The sequence below is a fragment of the Phymastichus coffea genome, unplaced genomic scaffold (genome assembly GCF_024137745.1).
Source record: "Phymastichus coffea isolate CEN01 unplaced genomic scaffold, Cenicafe_Pcof_1.1 PCOF00217, whole genome shotgun sequence".
NCBI classification, from domain to species: Eukaryota; Metazoa; Arthropoda; class Insecta; order Hymenoptera; family Eulophidae; genus Phymastichus; species Phymastichus coffea.
In genome coordinates this window covers 157,501-181,572 of record NW_026707028.1, presented here as the reverse complement: position 1 = coordinate 181,572, position 24,072 = coordinate 157,501, and the positions used below count along the sequence as shown (strand labels likewise).

The following is a 24,072-nucleotide window of genomic DNA, read 5'->3' as shown; positions in this document are numbered from 1 at the left end:
CGTCCATCCCCGGTGCCTTCCCCATTTTCATTTTACCCACGGCATCCTCCAACTCATCCACCGTAAACTCACTCCCCCCTTCATCTATTCCTTCATCCCTCCTCCCAGGCTCATCCCCCATCTCCGGAATAGGGATACCGTCATCCGGAGGGAAGAACTCACTCAGGAGGGCCTGAGCACTTTCCCCCCAATTCTTGGTCCATTCCCTCCCAATCTTCATACATGCAAGTCCCCTTTTTTCGTATTTCCCCATGCAAATTTTGTATACCTTCCCCCATGGATCTTTATTACCCTCCCTCCTTACGAATTGTTCCCAATCTTTATCCTTTGCTTCCTTCAATTTATCCTTGTATGTTCTCATTTGCTCCATCCATTAATTCCATTTCTCCCTATCCAAATCACCATCCCTCCTCCTCTGTCGTTGATAGATCCTTCTCTTCCTTCTTGTCTCTCTCTTTATTTCCTCCAGTTCCTCATTCCACCATGTTAACTTCTTCTTCGTTCTACTGCTATTCATTCTTCTCATACACTCATTATTCACTCTTTCTATCCATTCATTCAGCTTTTTCACCTTTTCATCCACTCCCAGAATATTAAAGTTATCCAACCCAAAATCATGCGCTTTTCCTCTCAGGCACTCTCTATATGCCTCCCAATCACAACCTTGTTGCTTCCATCTTTTGATTTCTCTCAACTCCCTTCGTTCCCTACCCCTTTCCTCATCCTCAGTCATGCCATTTCCTACCCACATTTCTATCCTTATCGGATTATGATCTCCCAACGGCCAATCCTCCTTTACCGTCCACTCGAAGGAGACATCTCTCTCATCTCCGGAAAAGAGAGTGATGTCTATATCACCCTCCCCCCGGGGTCCAGAGAACGTAAATGTATCTGTGGGGACGTTTAGCACTAATAAGTCCGTCCTTAGCAGCCAATCCTCTATTTCCTCCCCTCTTCTACCCGCCTCCGAACCTCCTCTCACTCCCTTACTGTGCCAGAGAATAGACGCTGCATTGGCATCTACCCCTATCAACAGCCTCTTTCCCCTGGCAACCCGGACCATTTCCTCCACAAATGCCATCCCCCTGTCCATTCGCTCTCTTGGCCTAAAATAGACCGAGGAAACAAACAGTTCCCCCATGTCCCCTTTTACCCACACCCCCACACCGTCTTTCCATTTATACTCTTCCACAGACATACTCACCAATTTCACATCAATCACACACACAGCCGTACTTCCCCTTTCACTCACATATACTACTGTTCCCCCAGGTAAACCCCGAACGCGATCACGCCACACATATGGTTCCTGAAGGAGGAGGATCTGAATCCCCATCCTCACGGCGTACTGGCCAAGGTCACACATTACCGCGTAACTACGCTGGCAGTTCAACTGGAGAATCTTCACCATCTCATATCGCCTATTTTGTCTATCCATTATCTGTTATATTCCGCAACCACCTTAATCTCATTTTATATTCTGGACATTCCGGCGACCTTACAGAGTGTCCTGCTGGTCTCCCTCTTACCTTACATCTAACACACTGTTCCTTCCCTTTACATTTCACCGCAATATGTCCTTCACCACCACACCTGAAGCAAACTACTTCCTTTTTACATTGGAACACACGGTGATCAAAGTCTAAACACTTATAGCACCTCTCTACTACTTCATATATTTCACACCTATAGCTCATCAGTCCCATATACACCCTACCTTCACTAACTATTTTATTCCTGCAATCCCTTGGACATCTTACTACAACTTTTTCCGTTTCATCATGCTGTCTCCCAAATCTCTTCACAATCTTTACCCTGTTCCTGAATTCTTCCTCCCCTATTTCTCCCTTCAGATTTTGCGTATACAGTCCCCCCAATATAGAGTCATCGTCCATTCCCTTCCTTACTCCAGATATCACCACCCTCGGATCCAACTTCTTCGGTTTGTGAGCGTTTAGTCCAGCCTCGCACAAATCCGAGCAGTTTAGAATCTTATCCCTCTCTGCCTCACTCGGGATCTCAACTACTAAACTCCCACCGGATCTAGAGGGGCGGATCGATTTAATCCTTACCCCTTTTTCGGGTGGTATACACTCCATCATCCTTTGTCTTATTTCTCTTTCCGTCAGATCATCATGGATCCCTTTTACAACTACAGCATAAGATCTTCTACTTCCTTGACTATTTTCAATCCCCCTCCTGTCCAGTGAAATTTCTCCGCCAGACCTATCTATCATACCTTCACTTCTCCCTCTAGCAATTGTCTCCTCAAGTCCCTTCACACTCTGCTGTATCTTTCCTTCCATCATCTGAACTTTTTTATCCATTCCTTCTACTATATTCTTCATCGCCTTACATGTTTCCTTAACTTCACTCAATGTTTCTACCTCCACTATATCATATGCCTTCACATGATCTTCCAGTCTTTTGTTCTCAATCAGTAGCCTCTGTATCAGTCCCTCATACCTCCCACATTGGTTCAGAATACGGTCTACTACCCACTTTGTGACCTTATTAGCATCTGAGAGGAGGATGTTCCTAAGATCACGGGAGATAGTACCCATCTCTTCTAATGCATCCGCACTGGATCTTGACTCCTCCATGATTAACCTTCTCATATTCACTTCTTTCACCCTCTCACTTCTCCTCTCTCCCTTTTCTCTTTTTTCCTTATCATTTCCCTCATTCCCATTTTTAAGATCTTTGTCTAATGTTTCCCTTTTAATCATCTTGGGCCTCTGACTCACATCTTCACATACCACATATATATCCATATTTCCGCCCTTCATTCTATCACCTGCCTTCCTCTTCATCTGCGTAGGCTGAATCACATCTACTATCTCTTGACTCATCGGTCCACTCTTTTTCACGCTCTCCATCTCCCTTCTTATTTCCTCTGTCCTATCCTCAATCTTTTTTCCTCTCTCAGTCGCTTCTATCCTATTCTTTTCAATTTCCTCCTCTAGGTCTTTCTTTTCTCTTCTCAATCTCAATTCTTCTTTTTCTCTCCTTAATCTTTGCATTTCCATTTTTCTTTTTTTTCTAGACTTTCCACTCTCTTCCACCTTTTTTGGAGAGTGAGACCTCGATCTAGTTCTTCCCCTTCCATCATCATCCAACGAGGAGGACGCCGACGTACTCCTACCTCTGTTTCCTTCTTTATTTTGGGCTGGGACACCCAGTTCGTTTGTGCAACTTTCACTTAATTTCCTTTGTTTTTCCATTTCATAAATAAATTACAATTTATTTAGCTTATAGCCCACGAACCCCGAACCACCCCGATCATCCGCCCCCAAAGGAACCCAACCCCCATCTCGCTTCCAACGAGGGAGAAACCGCGACCTAGTCTCAGGTAGTGGCCTCGAAGTCGACAACACAGCGCCCCCTAACGCCTCCCACCCGAGTGCCACTCGGAGCGCTTCGGGCAACGGTGCCCTTTTCACTGCTTGCTACGGGGCAGCCCGATCGAGTGGCGAGCTCGACCCGGGCCCCGGTACTATGCAGCGGCCCAGGCTTGCACTGCCCCTCTTTCCGAGTAGAGGAGCCTCCTGGTTCCGGCTCTGTACCCTCTCCCTCGACCAGCCGCGGCCCCCTCCCACGGTTTCTACGAGAAGGCTCCCAAGGGCACGGACAACCGATATTCCGAAGAATAAGTGGCCCGAAAGTCCGAAGACCGCCCTGCCAGGCGCCAACTGGCAGAGCCCCCCGTGATTAGCCTACCGAGCAAGTGAGCGTGCAAATACACCGCCCTCACTCGCCCGGCGTTTCCTCCTCAGCACGACGGAGACGTTCACGGTAGGTTTGCTGAGGGTAGATAGGGACAGCTGTTGACCAGTCACGCCGAGGTTTCCCTCACCCGGCCTGTAGTGCCATTGTGGCTCATCCGGGGTCTGCAGGGTACTAGCCTGCAGAGCACGTAAATCAACCTTCCCCGAACTTCCACTGCCGTGCAAGGGGTAACGCACTGGAAAAATTCACGTGCCCACTGGACGCATGCTATCTTTTACTAACCGATCCCAGGGGCCCATCGGTCCCTCAGCGCGGAGCGCCCGGTACTACCCCGGTTCCTGGGATCCGCCTTCATCGATAAACCATGTGATGGGAGAGACAGTTTAGTTACAGCTGCGATTTAGGTCCCCCATAGCCGGATACTTAAGGGTATTTGCACTGAGCCAGTGTTTCGGCCAAGTAGACTTACTTTGCTGCAACTCAGTACTCCCTTCCGGAACCGCGGTAGGTTTCAACCATGTCGCAGAGCTGTATCCGCGGGGAACCACGGGGAGGCCTGTCCCCCTGACCCCGCCTGGGCCAGAACGATTTGACCTCTTGTTGAGCTGATAGTAACCTACCTAAGAAATTGGTTATTGGTAATTTGCTCTTGAATTGAGCATAGTAGAGAGAGAGTTGGAGTAAGACTTCAAGAGGAGACTTGATGTCTAAAATTTTGGTTTTGGCAGAAGTGCTGTTTAGCAGTGGGGATACTTGTATGGAGATAAGGGGGAATGTAATATGGTTATTATTGTTCATGTGTGTTTTCTTTATTGTTGATAGTTTGGAGTTGTTAGGAGAATAGTGTTCCGTTCACGGAACTATTTTCCGGTCCTGAGTATGCACTGTTAAGGATTAAATATTGAATGGCGTTTGAGGGGGAATAAGGCATTATTTTAAGCGGGGGTTGTCACCTAAGATTTTGCTCATTGGGAGCACTGTTGTACAGTAGAGATTAATGTATGGATGGATTAAAAGTGTGTGCTAGTCTGAGTAATGTGTGTGTATTTGAAGTTATAGGGATTAGACTCCTATTAAGCCAAGTCAGAATTAGATCAGGATGAGATAGGGTTCTTTGTGTTTTAATCCATAAGATGATCCGTTCTTATATTAGAACGTATAGTCATAACCTCCCTGGTAAAAAGAGACAACATCTTGAAATTAACATCAGAAGATACTAAGGTCCGCAACGGAGCAGAATCATCCGCCAACAAAGGATCCAGTGCTTCCCTCATTGGTGTAAATTCAGGACATTCAAAAAGTACATGACCAACGGTATCCTCTAATCCACATTCATATAATCTTTGTGCCCTCTCTCTAAATCTCGTGGGAAAAAACCCTGATAGCTTAGATCGAAAATCCCCATGACCCGTTAGAAATTGTGATATATAAAACGCCGGCCTCACCCAAGTAAACTTTAACCGATCTCGTACATTAGGAAAGAACCTACAAGTCATACGACCTCGACTAGAACTCTCCCCATTCCCTCTGCCACTGGGATAAAATTGCTTCACTTAAAATCCGCTCGGCATCTTCCGCTGGAATAATCACTTGTCCTGAAATAATAATTGTCTCCCCAATACGCAACCTAAACTTTGCCCATCTCTCAAATAAAAACAAATGTATGGGAAGTACCCCAGCCAAAACACATAAAGCTTCGGCAGAAACGGTAGAGTAGGATCGAGTAACACATAATAAAGCCTTTCTTTGCAAGCTGGATAAAGTACGGAAATTTCTACCAGTACATAGATCAAACCATGAACCAGCAGCATAAGAAACAGTAGGCTCAAAAACCCCCCGATAAAAACGCATTAATGTAATATAGCTATACCCCCAATCGCGATGTGACAATCGTCTGAACTTACCGAATAGAATACCCAGCCTTGACCTTAGATAATCGCAATGCACACCCATACGCAAATGTTCGCCTATGTGTACACCTAAATATCGCACTGAATTCTTAAAAGAAACCCTTATATTATCAACCCCCTCAACCCCTATCACTCTCACAACAGGATTCCTTTTACGAGAGATTGACTTCCTCTTATTCCCCATAGATCTACGCAACCTTGCTGACCTATTATGCCTTAACTGCGACCTCCCTCCTAGCGCTTTGTAATAACCAACAGTACGTCGTAAAAATAAAACCTCTGTCTTATCAACCGCAAGCTGCATTTTAGCATATTTGCACCACTTCAAAACATTCTCTATAACAGTTCTACACGCAAACTCTAATTTTCCCCTACTACCAGCCTGTATTACAACTAGGAGGTCATCAGCATAAGCAATAGAAGTAATTATGATTCCCCCAATAGCCAACCCAACTCTTAGCTCCTGTAAACGCTTTAAAAGATCCTCGAATAAACAGTTCCACAAAAGCGGTCCCAATACTGAACCTTGTGGACAACCTTTACTAGTCATCCTTTTGACCCAACTAACTAGACTAGTATACATATAAATCCACCTTTCCTGAAAATAAGACAACAATAATCTATAAATATTATCAGGACAACCCTTATCTTTTAGTGATTGGAAAATTAAAGGCCACCACACACTATCAAATGCACCCTTAATATCAAATAATATTCCTAACACGTAATCACCCTTATGCCCCTTACCAGCAGCATCAACAGCTCTTCGCATATCACTGATAGCATGCTCTGTAGAGAGAAGTCTAGTAAAACCAAACTGTCTCCCACTTATCACCTCTGCTGAGCCTACTGTCAAATTGAGGCGAAGAGCCAATAATCTCTCTAATAGTTTACCTATTACTGAGGACAGACAAATAGGCCTGTAGGAACTAGGCAGGGACGGATCTTTCCCACCACCCTTCGGAATTACAACAAGCCTTCCTCTTTTCCATGTCCTGGGATACACTCCAAACCTTAAACAGGCATTGAACAGTGACACCAAAAATTGTGACAATACAGCAAAAGCCTTCTTCAAAACTACAACCTCAATCAGGTCTAGACCAGGGGCCCTATTTGGCATAGTTGATAATGCCTCGCGTACCTCGCGTGTTACAAAATAGGGAGTATCCTCGATACCCGGTGAAACGTTCATTCTTTCCCGTAATGCAACATGAACATCCTCGTCCTCATGTCTACCATCGGCAGGGAAAAAGTTATCCAATAACAAACTAGATGTTTCCTCTATCCCAGTAGTAAATGTACCATCTGAATGACGTAGAGAGCTTAAAGGCCTTGGTAATTTCCTCTTTCCAACTTGAAGCTGATATACAATACCCCAAGGGCTATCATTACCGTATCCACTAACAGTGTCTCTCCAACTATCCTGCCGAACCCTTGAGATCTCATTCCTATAAAAGACCAACAGGGCCCGATACCTAGCAATAATATCCCCTAAAAGACTTGGTGCAATACCCTGCTGTTTGGCCTCCCTCAACACCTTGCGGGATTGTGTAACCTCTCTCTTCACAACATTAAGATGTGCATTCCACCATCTATTATGATACTTCCTAGGCTTCCTCCGTGGCATAGCAGCCTCACATGCCGCAATGATCTCCCTTTCCAGAGCTTCTGCAGCGTTCTCAACGTCGTCGGCACTATCAAGTGAAAGCCCTCCTAGGGAGGAGTTCTGTAGAATGAATATCAACTTATTCCAATCTGCCTTTGTAACCTGAAACCTTTGTACCGGAAAGGAAGGCTTGTCATCTTCATCCATAACCTTATCAGCTGCCATAACACCCTGACCACCCATATTAGGCAAATAACCTAATGAAAGCCTGAAGGAAAGAACGTGGTGATCACTGCTAGGTATGATGGTAGTGAGCACCCTCCATGACAGTACTGAGGAATAAAGATTAGGTGAAACCATACTCACGTCAATATAGGACGTACCACGAATGTTATCAAAAGTAGGAGAATCATAAGGCGAATTAAGAACACGATACCCAAAAGATAATATGAACCTCTCGAAAGCATCCCCCCTCTCCTCGCGTAGCTTGTATGCACCGTAACCTTTTTTCCGACGATCCTCTATATCTATAAAGCCCTCAGGCGGGGCCCAAAGTAAGGAACTTGCATTGCTATCAACCCCAACAATCACTTTTTCCCCCTGCAACCGAGTCAAAATAATGCCAAGATGCGCCATGTGAGGATCAATTGGATCACTAAACTTAAAGTAACAGGAAATGGTATAAAACCTTGCCCCATTTCCTGTAGTGATTTCTGCACAGGCACAATATGCATTAGACATTTCCCTCAAATGACAGACCTTAAAACTAGGATTTAGAACTACCACAGCAGCCCAAGTATTCTCTAGCTCCCAAACAACACTAATACAGGAAAACCCAAAACCCAAGGATATGTCTCCGTCAATATTCACACAAAAAGGTTCCTGCAACAACAATACATCGGCTCTCAAATTATTGAGGGACGAACTCAACTGAGCAGTAGCTGTCTCACCCCTCCCTAAATTAGCCTGCAAAATGTGAACCAGCTCGAGTTGGTTCATGGGATCAACTTTATTGACAATGGATGGACTGCCAATGAAATTGTAAGATGAGGATGAAAGCAAGAATGGAGAAGATGGAGTTGGAGCCCTGGGAGAAACACTCAATGAACGCACAGCATGGATGGTTTCCTGATCCAGCCGTGGAACCTTTTCTGGTACAGGATTGGAAGCAGAACTCACCTCTGGATGTCTGCTTCGTCGTTGACGATTCCTATGTCGACCTTTGTCCCTACCCTTTCTTCTCCCCCTAGAAGTGGAAGGAATGCAGCGATCCAAATCATTGTTGTCATGGCCCTGATCAGGACCCACAGAGGCACTGCCACATACTGGTGTACCACCACTACTATCAACACTGGATAGTGTCTCAATACTACTACTCTCGCCCTTTACCTTCCCACACCCTTTTAAATCATTAATATTCGAAAACATCTTGTTCGTACTTCGCTATTTGTCAGGACGTGAGGTCGCCATTCATCAAAATGCCTATAGCATATATATCATAGTGATATTGAAATTGATATTAAATATTATATCAAATTGAGATTGAGAACTATTCACGACCTTACCGTCCCTTTGAAGCGAATATGAAATTTATGGTGAAATAAATTGTCAAACGGACAGAGCACCATACCCGCCAAGGCTATATACCCCAAATAGTCGCCACAACCATCGGGGAATGGCATGCTGGCGACCTAACCCCAATAGGCCATGCATCCCATCACCACATGCCAAGCTTAGGATTTGGAGAATGATTATAGAGGTTCTACCCTCGCGGCCGGACAGTGAAGCCAAGCCCCCGCTTTCACTGAACACGACATTCCCCTACCACGCCCCATAGAGGTCGCTGAAGAGCTCAGTAAATTTACGGAGAAGATAGGTGGCGTTCACCTACCATCAGCTAGGATAGCCCAGGGTCGCCAATCCCCGAGATACATGGACAAGCGGTATCTCCCCATAATGTCCAAACTAAAATGTCCAAGCCAAAATGTCCACAGTTATTTATTGTCCAAAATAAAAATATGTATTTCATTAGTTTTTTGCTTTCGATTGTTTTCCCGATAGCGTTTTTTTCATTCACCATAACCTTTCATATCTTACATGTATTAACATTTGTGTACACTCTCACTCATGATTTTTCAAAATTTTCGTTGAACCTCGATAATGGCATATCGTACATTAGAAATAATTAAGAAAGGGTCTTCTACTTATGGACACATTGACGGTTTCTTATACTCTGCATCGACTTCCAAAGGTGATGTAAAATATTGGAAGTGTCGATATCGAGGTCAATGCGCCGCGCGTTTGACTACCGTCAGCACGGGTCGCAGTGTTTTGATTCGGAGAGGTGGGTCGGCAAACTCTCACACTCATGAACCTAATCCCGAAGAAGTCGAATCTGTGCGCATTATGGGAAATATTAAGGTACCACTCTATATTTTTCTACATTGAATAGAAATAATTTTAGCTGATATAACAGCGTTCGGCTATAAGTGACCGTGCTCGTCCTCCTTCTGCTATAACGCGAGAAGCACAGGATTGTAATGAAGCTGTGCAAGCTCGTTTACCTGACATTGGCAACATTAAAAAAACTATACAGCGCGAACGTTTACTGCATCTACCGTCTAATCCCACTACCATAGAAGACATAAAAGGTATAAGAGTCAACATATCTTTTTACATACCATCTCCTGCAGCTATACATTTATTATAAAGTATAACATTTAAGATATACCTGAAACTTTTACAAAAACGCTCGTTGGAGATACTTTCCTGATGTATGACTCTCATACAGACGAGGATTACAATTCGGACAGAATATTAGTGTTCGCAACGCGCGAAAATTTACGTTTGCTGTTCAGCTCAACAATTTGGTTCCTAGATGGTACGTTCGACACTGTACCATCGATTTTCTTCCAGCTTTTTACTATAATGGGTTCAGTTACCCAAACTTACAAAGGCACTGAACGTAAAATCGCTATACCATTAGTCTACGCACTCTTGGAAAATAAAAAAGAAATAGCATACTCCAAAGTCATAGAAGTTACTCTCTCCGCTGCTGAAGAGGCCGGTATACGAATACGTCATCCTCAGATTGTAATGACTGATTTCGAGCTGGCGATAATTAACGCTGTGAAAAATCATTTCGGTGAAAATATAATTCGACTGTGCTTCTTTCATCTTCGTCAAAGCATATACCGGAAAATACAATCTGAAGGTCTACAGCAACAGTACGGCGATCCGAATGACAATAGTATTCGAGAAGCTGCGCATTCCATGTGTGCCTTAGCCTACGTGCCCCCAGACAATGTGCCAGAGATATTCGACCTCTTTCAAAATGAAATGCCAGAAGAGTTTATTCCAATAGCTACATACTTTGAAATTAATTACGTCCGAGGTATTCGAGCAATTGGCCGGAGAAAAGCAGTAAGAGTTCGGTACGCGCCAGCCCTATGGAATCAGTACAACTCTGTTCTTCAAGGAGTTGCGCGGACAAATAATGCTTCCGAGGGCTGGCATAACCGCTTCCAAATATTAGTTGGTTGCCGTCATCCGAGCCTCTACAGTTTTCTTACGGAGATCCAGAAAGAACAGGCTGACGTTGAGTATATGTCGCGGGAAATAAGTTTGGGTAAAAAAGTGAAAAAATTGCCTAAAAGCAGCCAACTTCGAGCCGAAGAACGTATTGCCGCCGTCGTTGCCGCATATCAAAGTTATGTCGACGAAGAAAATGAATTGGAATATCTCAAAATAATTGGTCACCATCTTAATACGTGAATAAAATTTGGACATATTTGACATATCAATTGTGGACATTTGACTTGTGGACATTATTTTCTGTGGGCATTTTCCTTTGCACATTTTGGGTTGGACATTTCATTTTGGACATTTTGGGGTATAATCGGACAAGCATATACCCTCCCTGAGCAAAAATCTTATGGATATGGATATGGATGGATATGGATGGAGGTTTTGTGGGACATATTGATTTGTTTTTCTGTGTTTTCTCAAATTTTGAGCATATGCTTGTATTAAGGGAAGCAGGGGGGCTTAGAATAATATGGGTTACCTAGATGGGGAAGGGGGAATCTAAAAGGAGAGGAGAGAAATATTTAATTATTATTCTTATTATTTTGTTTTGTTTTTGTTTGTGTTTGTAGTTTATTAATTTATTATTTAAGTTAATTTAATTTGATTGATGTTTATGTTTATGTATATGTATATGTTTATGTATATATGAGTTCAGCTAGTGTTCAGTCCAAGGAGCCATACTCCAAACCTGATTAGTCACTGCTATGCGTGATTAGGACAGTTGTAGGTTACATACCGATGTTGAATTTGGTTCTTACTTAGGATTCCTGGTCCTGGTTATCTGAAATTTTTTAGAGGGAGGAGGGCGAATGCTTTCCTGTTCATGGGTTTTGCCATTACTTGGTACTGACACTCTCGTCCCTTATTCCTAGTATCATTTCGATACTAGTACTCACCCTCGAAGTCCCACGATGAGTCCTGTAAGGGAGATGTAAGGCCCACTGGCTGATCAAGATAGAGCAATGCTTCTTCTTGATCCCCAGTTGGGAAGGGGGTAACAGAAGAGGATGGAGAAGATTAGTCAAGTAGGTCATTCACCCTTTGGTGGTGGTAGTTGTTGGTGTGTCTTAGATTTAGGAATATGAAGTATGGAGTAAATGTTAAGTGAAAGAGGGGAAGGGGGAGGATCATTTGTTAACATGGTTTTTCTCCACGGCTTGTTTACGCGGGTGCTCCGCGGTTGGATTTTAACGAGGCCCAACACCTTGATTTGTTAACGTGGTGTGCTCCACGGACGGCTATAACGCGCACCGGCTGCTTGGTTTTAGTTTCGTGGTTTGCTCCACGGTTGGATTTTGACGCGGCCCAACACCTCGATTTATTAACGTGGTGTACTCCACGGACGGCTTATGACGCGCACCGGCTGCACGGTTTTAGTTTCGTGGTTTGCTCCACGGTTGGATTTTGACGCGGCCCAACACCTCGATTTATTAACGTGGTGTACTCCACGGACGGCTTATGACGCGCTCCGGCTGCACGGTTTGAGTTTCGTGGTTTGCTCCACGGTTGGATTTTGACGCGGCCCAACACCTCCGCACTGTTTAAGGAGCGACTGGCGTACTCGATTACGCGCTCCTGTCCATCGACTTCTTGCGTCAATACCGCGCCTATCCCACTATCGCTCGCGTCCGTTTGTAACACGAACTGCGCGCTGGGATCCGGCGACTGCAAGATCGGTGCCGAGACCATTGCGTCTCGCAACCGTTCGAAAGCCTGTTCCTGTTCCTGCTGCCAAGCGAACGGGATGCTCTTCTTCGTCAGGCGGTTTATCGGCTCAGCGATTGTTGCGAAGTCGGGTATGAAGCGACGATACCACGACATCATCCCCATGAATCGCTTCACCTGTCTGATCGTCCGTGGTACTGGGTACTCCATAATGGGCTTGATCTTCTCTGGATCTGGCCTTACCCCTTCACGGTTCACCAGGACCCCCAGGTACTTGACTTCCGACTTACAGAAGTGGCTTTTGGTCTTATTCACAGTGAGGCCCGCACCCAGGATTCGTTGTAAAACCAATCCCAGGTGTCGCTTATGCTCCTCAAAAGACGGCGAGATAATAATCACGTCGTCGAGGTACGCAAAAGCGAAAGGATCTAAATCCGGGCCAATCACTCTGTCCATCAACCTCTGGAAGGTCGCGCCGGCGTAAGACAGTCCGAAGGGCATTCTCTTAAACTGAAAATGCCCCAGGCCGGGGACTGTGAACGCCGTAATGGGGCGCGACTCCTTTTTAAGAGGTATCTGGTGGTACGCGCTACTCAAGTCCAGTGTCGAGATGAACTTAGCATCCCTGATCCTTCGCAGGATGTCGCTCATGAAGGGTAATGGGTAGGCGTCCGGCTTGGTTACTGCGTTTACCTTCTGGTAATTTACGCAGAACCGATATTTGCCGTCTGCCTTCTTAACCATCACCACTGGACTTGACCACCCGCTGGTTGCTGGTTCAATGACGTCGTTGTCCAGCATGGCTTTGACCAGCGCGTGCATTTCGTCTCGCACCCTGTCGGAGACCGGGTAGTATTTCTGTTTACAGTTTCGAGCGTCTCCGATGTCTATCTCATGCTCGACCCCCACAGCACAGCCTAAACACTCGCCTCCGTCTGGAATTAATCCATCGACGAGGCTAGCCACTTCTTGACGCTGTGCTTCCGTGGCTTCTACCAGGCCTACGGGTGCGAGGCACGACGTACCAGTGACGCTTGCCACTTCCAACGGTACTGCCACTTTGGCTTTCGCCAAGTACAGCTGGTCCGTGTCAGGGTTCAGGTTGGCGCTGAATTCCCTCACGAAATTCGCGCCGACGTAGCAGTCATCAGACAGCAGTGGCGTTATGGCGACCCTTACGTCTTTTGTGATTCCCCCTACCGTGAAGGGGAAAATCACATGACCCAAGATGGGACATGGACGGCCGTCGGCGAGCTTCGCTTCCCCCGCTCGCGTGACGTCCAGGCCCAGTCCCATGTCAGATGCCAACCTAAGCCCGAGTTGACCCATTACCGTCGATGAGGCCCCGGTGTCGTAGAGTGCCCTTAATTTATAGGCAGCTATTCCCACCTGAAGCCACCACCTGGTCTCATCCTCGGGTCTGTACCTGCGGGGAGCTTTCGCCGTCTCTCTCCCCTCTGTGGACGGGAGGCTTTCACGGCTCTTCTTGCCTTGGGCAGCCGCTACTCGCGTCGACGTGCTCTCGCCCGCAGGTGTCTGGGTCGCCGGCGTATCCTCCGGAGCGTCAGGTGGTCTCCTGGAGCTTTTGGGTCTGGTGGTCTCCTCTCCGGCCCACTCAAACCCCTGCTCCACCACCTGAATCCGGCCTCCGTACCCTTCGAGGATACAAAATGCCCGGTTACCCAGATCTGGCATCTGTTCGGTCGCTGCCGCTTCTAACGCCGCTGCACTGCTGGGTCTCGTGGGGTCCGATACCCCTGTCGAGTTTTCCCTGAACCCTGAGGTCGTTGACGGGCCCCTGCCACGTTCAAACGACCTGCGACGAGAGGTCACCTTTACTGGGGACGCGGAGGGGACCTCCGTCCTCCGCTTCCCTGCCCGTTTCCCTTGTTGCAATCCGGGCAGTAGCTTCTGGTAAAGCCCAGTTTGCCACAAGACGAGCACTTGATGGGTTGGGAGTAATCTATTTTCCTCCGCTGACCCTCTCGTCGCTGGCCAGGAGACCCTGGGGGGGTTTTATTCCTCCCCTTCTCTTGTGGCCGACCCTTCGGCCGCCTGGGAGAGTTAGCCTTCCTCTCCTTAAAGTACCGGTCCATATCGCGCCGCAGGGTCGCAATCTGCGACGACAGATCCTCGATGGGGTCTGTTACCTGCGTTGCAGCGATGGTGGGCCGGTCCTCGGGTCTCTTGGCCGGGGTTTTAACCGGCGACTCGGGTTGCCGCTGCTCCCTACCCCGAGACTTGCTGGACATGGCCGCCGTTCGGGGTCCTGCCCGGGGCGGTGGTGCCTTAGCTGACACCCCCATGTGCTCGGGGTACAACGTGGACGTTGGCTCCAACCTGGTCCTCGGGCGCTCGTCGTCCCGCAAAGCGGTTTCGATTTCGGTCTCCCGGGCGTGGAATTCGTCCACGTTGGAGAACGCATTCCTCCGTAGTTGCATTCGGATGGCGGGTAGGAGATTTGCATACAGCAAATCTAACTGCCTCTGCTCTGGTAACGGCGGACGCAGCTGGGCTAACATGAAGAGGAGGTGGCAGGCATATTCTCGTACCAGCTCTCCTTTCTCCTGGTACCGAGCTTGGGCCTCTTGCAGCAACCTCTGTTGCTGAAGCTCACTCGACCCAAACCAACGTCGAGCGCCTGCCACGAAGTCGGCGTAATTTCTCCATTTAAGCTTGTTAAGCTCGTACCAGGTCCTCGCAACGCCTTCGAGGAGCTCTGATACCGAGCACAAGATTTCGCCGTCTGTTAGCCCAGACCCCGCGCGTAGATCTTCTAGCCTAGACAAGAAGGTGTCTACGCACTCTGCAGCCGTACCAGAGTATCGCAGCTTCCACCCTCTCACAATCCTACCCGCGTCCCGAGTCGCGTAGTAACCCGACGCCGCATTGGCGTCGTACCAGGCGGATCCTTCTGGGATCATCTGCCCTTCACCACTGTCGGAGTCTCTTGGTCCTCTTGTCGGTGGCTGTTCCGTCCTTGGAGGCATCTGCCGTTGGGGAGCTTCTCGAGGTTCGCCAGGGGTCGATCGCTGGGGCTCCGGGGTACTACCTGGTACCCTTGGGTCGTAGTGGCACGTATACGTGGACTGGAAGTCCACGGTCCTCCGGGGCCGCTCTGGTATGACCGTTCGTCGATTGGTGGGGTCCCTGCTTCTAAACTGCTGGAACTCCACCTGCAGAGCGGTCAACTGGTCGCTCCACCGAGCGCATACCTGGTCGTGCTTTTCCAGCATCTCCAATATGCGGTTTATCCCGACCCGGTTGCACTCGATCTCCTCCTTTAGTCGCTCGGTCACGCACCGCTCTTCCTCTTCCTCTGGAGGTTGTAGCTCCGCGTTCTCGAAGCGACGGGCTCTTCGCCTATCCGGCGATCCGGTGGAGCCCTTGTGCTCACTACCGACCCCCTCCGTGGGCCCCTTGACCTCGCCGGTCCCCCCTTCCTCTGCGGGCTCTCGCTCCCCCATCTCGCTCTGGCTCTCCTCTTCCAAGTTCTCGTAGACGGCGAGAGTCCGCGTCAGGTTCGCCTCCACCGCCTCATCCCTATATAGCAGCATGAGTGGGTGGGCGACAAGATCCTCGGCGTCGGCTGCTTCCAACTCCCGTCGCTTGGTTTCCAGCCACCTCTCTCGGCTCCGTCGCCTGCGTTGTGTGGCCTCCCTATCCAACGCCGCTCCTTGAAAGTCTAGGTCGATGTACTCGCCTAGCAACCAATATGCTAATCGGACTGCCTGCATCAGCCTAGGACCATCTGTGCGCAACTCCAGTTGCGTCAGGTATCTGTCCAGCTGTGTCGAAGGCAGTTCCGAAGCCCACCGGGTTATCGCGTCGGCGGTGTCCTCCATGACGCTTATGTTGGGGCGTAGGTGACGGTTGAGGTTAGTTTTCCTACTCGACCACTACCGCCTCCTATCGCCCAAGGCGCGAGCGGGGTGTTGCGATTTTTATCGCCAACTACCCAGTTACGCCTTTATTTACAAGGCAACAATACGCGTGGCTTGTGGGTGTGTGCAGGTATCGCGTAGTCTAAGGAAGTACGAACTTCCGCTTCGCAGCTACCTGCCTATAGGTGGAGGCTAACTGTTTGTTAGCTCCACCGGGTTAGTTAATCTAACCCTACACACACCCTAATTGCGCGCCCTGCTGGTATTGTCGCTCGGTGACTAACCCCCACTTAACTACTTTAATGTGTAATGAAACAATTAAAAAGGCAAAAAGTTAACCTAAATACAATTAGTCACCTTTTATTTTCACGTTAGAGCGACTACGGACGTCTCTTCGACCCCTGGGGTTAGTGTGCTCTCGGCTCACAAAAGCAGTTATTATTGGGTCGGAGAGGCGTCTTTCCCCTACCGCAGAGCACGTACCGGACGAGCCACGCGTTATTTTACCCGCTCGCACCTTATTACGCACGCGCGCAAACGTCTCTCTCTCGCGCGCGTTGCTCTCTTTTTTTTTTTGTATAATTTTCCCCGTGTGTAAGTCCTAAATTAGTTGGGCGCCATGTAACGGGCTGCCGTCTAATCAATGAATCCTTGAATAAACCTAAAAGTGATCAGACGTCGCCTAGTTATCTATGCGCTAGATGCGCATTGACCTACCTTGCCCGTAGTGCGCCTGCGCAGAGTCTCCTCGATGTTCCGAGTTGGGTTCCCTAACTCGCCACTTGGCGGCGCTGTAGCTCGTACTATTAGCGCTCGTGCGGCCGCCACCGGAACCTAGGATGTCGACTCGCGTCTAGCGATACTTACGCGATTCGTGCTTCGCAACCGGCGAATTCGAATCGGAATGTAAACAAATATGCGCGACCTCCGGACAAAGGGAAAACACAATAACGGAAACTCGTTTGAATTAAAAACCAAGGGATGATTTATTTAATAAAATCAATTACACGGGTATTTGGCCGAGAGACTGACGCGCGCACGCGTGATTGACAACACACGCTTTTCGAGAGAGAGAGAAAAAAACCGCGATTGCCGCGAACTACCTGCTCGCACGCAAAACAATAAACTCTCCGCGCTCGCTGCGCGGATTCGCACGCAAAATCGTTATTACAATCAACAAAAGGGGAAGGTGCACCTACCGCAATACCGCAGGGGATACGGTGGCCAACCGTACCCAAAAGACAAGTGCTGAAACGCCGCTACGCTGCTCTGCCTCTGATGCTGTTGCCGGAGTTGTTGTTGCCGCTACTGTTGCTGCTGTTATTGCTGTTGCTGCTGTTGCTGTTGCAGTTGCTGCTGCTACTATTGCTGCTGCTGCTGCTGCTGCTGCTGCTGCTGCTGCTGCTGCACCTCACCCACGCACGCTCACCAGGAACAATGTCAATGTCCAAAACCAAAACGACAAAACTCGGGACGGATGGAGGTTAGGCGCACGGATCGACTGAGTGGCACAGTCATACTGGCGCTCGGAGCCTCCCCTCCCGGTCGTTGCCCCTTACGCGCTCTCTCTCTCTCTCGCGAACCGAACGCGGCTCACCTCGCTTAACCGCTAATTACCTCGCGCGAGTCGAACGATTTTCGGCAATCGTTGCAATTAATTTATTTTCACTTTATTATTATTTGTATAATTTTTAGAACGAAATGTCGTAAAGTTTAATTAAATTTCTATTTAGTTTAAATTTAAAAAATGATGTAGTAATCTTAGGAAATTATCCGAGAGTAGGTAGAATTTAAATTTTTAAATAATTATTTAATTAGATAATTTTACGCGTTACCTTTAATTACACACGTCACTGGTCACACACTTGACACTTTTTATCCATTTCTGGAATTTTTCCCGCACTAGAAACCGGTCTTTTAATCCATTCATGCGCGTCACTAATTAGGTGACGAGGCATTTGGCTAAGTAAGTTTTTATTGCCCATAACACTGTCTGTATAGGTAACAGCGAATATAGAATAAGCACCGAGGTGCTCATTGAGATTAATATAATATAAGTATAATACGTATAATACATAAGTTAACTATGTTACATATGATTCCTAGTTAAAGTTTCACAATAGTTTCATTACAAGTGTAATAATATTGGAAGAAGTTAAGATTGATCACAATACAAGACAAGTAAAAGGCTATAGAAGGAAAGTTGTATTCCAGAACTCATACATATCATATCGTTAACTCTAATTTGAAACACACTAGAGAGATTATTTTAACACCTGTTCATCAGTCGCACACACATCCGATAGTTCTTGAGGCTTATTCACGCAGACAACACAGACACTGCAGCTGCCAGGCTTCATCGTTCATTACATCATGAGCTCTCCACACAAGCCCGGCCGCTCCACTCGCGGTAACCCAGGCGGCGAACCACTCCATTCTGGGATTCCTCTCCAGTCACCCAGCGAGACAGCGCGCTCATCTCGGCTTCCGGATCTGTACGAGATGTTCAAGCGCTTCAACGACAAGTTCTTCAACAACGAAGTCCATGGATTCACCTTCCAGTGGTGCAATGCCCAAACGTCGTCCTCAGGCATCACCAACATGAACACCCGAGTCATCTCCTTCAGTCCATCCATCCACGGCCGTCTCCCTTTGAAGGAGCTTGAAGAGACCATGCTCCACGAGTTGGTCCATGCTCATTTAGCCCTGACCGTTGATGTAGATGTTGGTCTCGAACATGGTTCCACGTTCCGTCGGCGTCTCGCACTTATAAACCGGTCCGGTTATCGTGTACGGGCGGATCATCCGCGAGTTCTTGAGGTCCGCCCTGAATACCTCTGGCACTGCCGCACATGCGGCTTTGAGGTCTCCTTTTCAACGCGGGTAGTTCCCAGCGCCCACCGCAGGACCGGATATCACGATTGCTCCGGTGCACCATCTTTCGTCCGCCTTCCTTAATGGTAGTCGTGCCAACTTCATTCTTCGTCAATACAACACCATAGCCTACGGTTCTTCTTCTAAAGAGTCCTGATCAATTGTCGTAGAAGGCGCGAGTGGTCTCGCGCGAGGGCTTTGCCCTCATGGCTCTGGTGTCCACACCTCCTCGTGGTCAGAGCCGGGAAACTCTCCATTCTACTTGGTGGAGAGGCTGACGCGGACTCAGGCATCACCCAATTGCTCCGGTGACATGAATCAGCCTGACAGGTATCTTCCGTCGCACTTTTCCATCCATAATCAGAAATCTACCGAAAACACCCTCAAATATTGAGAAATCCTTGTTTTCGTGTTTAGGCCATTCTTTCTCCATTTGAGGCGCTCTATAAGATTATTCAGACGCATTGGTCGCAGGTCCAACCCCCTGCGCTGCACACTGATGGAATCAGTGATACAGGTCAACAAAAAGTCCGACTGCTCCTAACCATTGGCCGTGGTCCATCCATTACAGGTGCCATCAGAGCGGAATGTCGCACGATTAAACGTGTTAAAGTTCAGGTACGATCCTAGAAGAACCCTTGTTGTCACTCCTTTCAATTTTACCTTAGGCATCCCACAGCTTCGAAGCAGTTCATGCGACCTTGGCTCCCAGACACCTTTCCACGATATGGTGACCGCTTCCACTCCGACAATTCCCCTGAAATTCAGGATCTCAGCAACCTTTCTTCGCAGATCCCAGTTCCGTGCATAGTAATCCACTTTCCGATCGTGCTGTATACCCATGTCGTTGCCAGATGCCACAACCTGGCAGTCAATTATCTTGCATTCTTGATCTCTCCGGGCGATGAGATCTGGTTTTCGAAGACCCTCCGCTGTTTGGATATGTGCTTCTCTTATCACCTGCCATCCTTTTTCCTGCATATTTGACGCTATACACTCAGCTATCTTGTCATGCCTCAGCACTCGTTCACTGTGGGTCCTTGGGCACTGTTGCACCACGTGGTAGAGCGTCTCCGGCATTCTACAACCCGCTCGACACGTAATCCCTGTTTGGTCTCTCCTTCCTCTGGTGATCCTCATCAATGTAGGCAGCGCGTTGATCCTGACGTGATGGTATCTGATCCAGTCGCATGCAGGGATAGTTACATATGGGTCCCTGACCCATCCAGACGATGCTTCAGCTCCTCGAGTGGTCCTCAGGTCTCTTCCATCTACAGCTCCATGCAGCGTCCGAGGCCAGTCATCCTCCTTCCGCTTTTGCATGTTCGTCCATCTAATGCGGTCGCCGGCCCATTCACCAGCTGAGATGCACCTCATGCTGGACATGTCCGACTGTCTCAACGCCAAGAGTCGGTTCCTCGTCAGCTCCGGTATCCTAGTCTCAAATGCAGGGACGCCAAGACCTCCATCTTTCACGGGCGCATGAAAATAACCTATGGGCGTATCGTGCGGTAACCTGAGCCATGATCTTATGTTTTTTCGTACACATTTGTCTCCTCTGCGAAGCTCCGCATGAGACGTCTTACCAAGCACCAATCGGTGAATGTATCTTGGCACCAGGAACATCGTCAGGATGGTCATTCTTTGCTGTGGTTTCAGTGGGCTCTTTGTGATGTTATCCAGGTAACTTTGCAGGTCTAAGCAGGAGTGCATCGGTCCGTATGAGTCGTATATTACACCCAGGTATTTCCAGGGATCCTTTGGTCCAAGCTGCCGCAGCTTCTGTTCGCCAATCCTGAATGGAAGTCCCGTCTCGACTTTGATCTTCTTCTGTTTCCCGGCTGAGACAATCGCAAGAGTGTGGCACTTTCTAGGCATCATTTCCAGTCCTTGTTTCCATAGTCCTTCTCTTGTTACATCGAGTGAGTGTTGGAGTCCTTCTCTTGTCTCTGCCACCAGTATAAGATCGTCAGCATACACGAGCGCACCAATCCTCTCATCTCCCATCTTGAAGCCAACACGGCCAGGCAGGTTCTCAAGCACGGCATCCATCACGCAATTGAAAAGTATCGGCGAGAGTGGATTGCCCTGTCGTACTCCTTTAGATGGCCGGATCCATTGTCCTTGTTCCTTCATCACCTCCAGCCTGGTTCTAGATCTCTGGTAGATATTCATTATATATTCCCTCATCTCTTGTGGTAGTTTCTTCCTTCGCATCGCTGTTTGTATTGCGTCGTGTCTCACCGAATCAAATGCCTTCTTGACGTCCAGGATGGATATATACAGGTGCCTAAGCTTGGATCTGGCCTCTTTCAATATTGTGGACAGGAGTGAGGTGTTTTCCGCCACACCATCAGCAAAAATAAATGCTCTTTGCCTGCTATCAAGTATCCTTTTGGCTCCAATCCTTGTGGCCAAGATCCTATGCATGTGCCTCAGCGCTACCGAGGCGATGGACAAAGGTCTGAAGCATGCGGGATCCATTGTGCCAGCCTCCTTTGGTATCAATACTGTACGCGAATCCACAATATCCATAGGGGCATCCTGCGTGAGCATAATGGTGTTGAAGAATGCAGCTTTCCTGGTATCACTGACTCTGTTCCATTCAACCGTCGTGAGACCGTCCGGACCAAGGGCCGTCCCATTAGGCGGCTTCAGTCGCTTTACCTCATTCTCCGTGATAGGCTGCCATAAATCAGTAATCTCACCTGGAATCCTTTGCGCATCCTGTACTGGCTCGCATCCACCCGCGCCACCATCCATTATCGGTATCCAGAAGGCTTCCTGGGCCCGCAATCCCGGCTGGCTTACAGCGTCAGCATCACCATCCAGGACTATATGCGCTGCTTTGCTCATGCTCTTCTTCCACAGTTTCTGAATCTTCATGTAGTCATCCCTTTTCTTCTTTCGCCTGCTGTTCTCCTTGTGCTGAATTCTCTGTTTTGCTACTACTGCATCTCGATTTCTGTTAGCGCGCCTGTTGTCTTCGTTACCTTGTCCAGTCCTGATCTCTTTCAGCCATCTTTGCAGCGGCTCCTGTGCCGAACGGCCCGACAGCGCCTGTTCCACTGCCATCTTCAGCCAGCGGTCACCAGAAACCGCCTCAAGATTGAGCGCACCATCGAGCCACTCCCTCAGCTTGGCTTCCGGTTCCACGGGCATATCCCGGGTCCTATTTCCTTCTGGAGTTCCATTACTTGCAGCAGCCGCCTCCCGAGTTCTGCGTTGGGCTATTCTCTCCTTAATTGCTTTATATTTTGGCTGTTTCCTAAGTCCTTTTATGGCTTCGAGTGTCCTATTGTAAGGAATTGCTGCCTGTATAACCTGGTTAATTGCTGGGGCTCCTTGACAGTCCAGTTCTGCCTCCGCCACCGCCTCCATTTCTTCTTCGGTCCACCGCGCTTTGGTCCGCTCAGTCTATATCATATCGTTGGCCTCCCGCTCGTGTGCACGCTTCACGTGGAGTCCCTTGCCAGTTTTAGTGCTAAAGGCTCGTGAGCAGAACTCACAAACAAAGAGTTCCCCTCCAGTGGTGTTTCTCTCGGGTTGGTGGTCACCCGGGCTATGGCCGCTGGCCTCAGCGAAATTGTTCGTCGAGTTAGACATTGATTGATTGTGTATTATCAATTTGCCAGCGACTGGGTTTTGACGTTTTAATTGGCTATCGCAGATGATACTTGCGGCCACAATAGTGGCAGGGAGTCACCCCTATAACTATGGTTGCGCTACTACGAGAAGGAATATCTCTTCGCGCTTCTCTCAATCTCAGACTTGAGAATTGGGCATTTCGTGGAGTCCAGTGCAGAATGGTTGGATGGTCGTTTATCCTCCTTGCAGTTGATGCAGCACTGATTGTTCTTTCTATTGCAGGATCTTGTTTCGTGGCGCCCCGCACATCTACCACAAATTGTATCATCCGTGCAGCGATTAGCATGATGTCCAAAGCCCTGGCAATTGAAGCATTGGTTTGCTCTGACTAGTGTCGAAACTCTGCAGAGCGTCCACCCCAATTTGATTTTACCTGGCTGGGTAATTGCCTCATGAGTCTCAGATGGTATTTCGACCGTAGCAATGTTTCTGCCATTCCGCAGTTTGTTGATTCTGATGACCTTGACCTTTTCCTGATATTCAGCATCCTGTACAAACTTCCTGATCTTTCCCTCGAGTGTCGCACTATCCATCTCGTCGGGAATGTCGTACACAGTTATCCATGGTGAGGTCTTGCGTCTAGGTTCAATTATCATTCCTGCTTCTCGGATATTATCATTATTAATAAGTTTTCTGCCATCACCTTTTCTGATGACCATAACAAGTGCATTCTCTTTGGGGATTGTGCGTACGACCGTTACATTCAGTTCATCAGGATCAATCTTTTTCATCAGTTCTTTCTGTATAGTGCTTGCATCTCTCAGTCTATCCTTTGTATGGTCCAGGGCTTTCACGAAGACATCCTCTGTCTCGGTAACTGTAACGTTTTGTCCTGATGTTGTCCTGATCTTTCGTTTCCGTGGTTCAACCTCCGTCCAGCTGGTCCCGGTGATCCGTGCGTAAGATAGTTTGTCCTCCTTGTTGACCAGAGGGATGGCGTTCTTCAGATCTTCGATGATATCCCGTTGTTTTGCTTCTGCTTCCTTGTTGTGCTCAGTGATCTTTGCAACCGTTATGCTGGCGATAGCCTCAGCATCCGGTGCCCTTGCCTCACCGCCTACGAGCTCCCTCAATTCGATCAGTGTGTCCTGAAACCGGTCCTCCATTGATTTCACCATATTCTGGATACGCTGAGCATGTTCACTCCTTTCCTTCACGACGACTTTCT

At 48.1% G+C, this 24,072-nt stretch overlaps 2 protein-coding genes across 2 annotated transcripts; one reads left to right on the top strand and one right to left on the bottom strand.

The window, feature by feature from the left end:
* Positions 1–373: 373 nt before the first annotated feature.
* Positions 374–3,029, bottom strand: LOC131674152 (uncharacterized). The gene is made up of 2 exons (XM_058952673.1): positions 1,530–3,029; positions 374–1,441 (listed from the first exon to the last, which is right to left on the bottom strand). Exons 1-2 carry the CDS (start codon positions 3,027–3,029, stop codon positions 374–376), a joined length of 2,568 nt encoding a protein of 855 aa, XP_058808656.1.
* Positions 3,030–10,017: 6,988 nt separating this feature from the next.
* Positions 10,018–11,019, top strand: LOC131674151 (uncharacterized). Its single transcript, XM_058952672.1, has one exon. It carries the CDS (start codon positions 10,018–10,020, stop codon positions 11,017–11,019), a length of 1,002 nt encoding a protein of 333 aa, XP_058808655.1.
* Positions 11,020–24,072: the final 13,053 nt, after the last annotated feature.

Coding starts and splice junctions, on each gene's coding strand:
- LOC131674152 (XM_058952673.1), bottom strand. CDS start 3,029: ATGGAAATGCAAAGATTAAGGAGAGAAAAAGAAGAATTGAGATTGAGA. Junction 1,442..1,529: donor AACAGTGTGTTAGATGTAAG/GTAAGAGGGAGA, acceptor GGAATATAACAG/ATAATGGATAGACAAAATAG.
- LOC131674151 (XM_058952672.1), top strand. CDS start 10,018: ATGTATGACTCTCATACAGACGAGGATTACAATTCGGACAGAATATTA.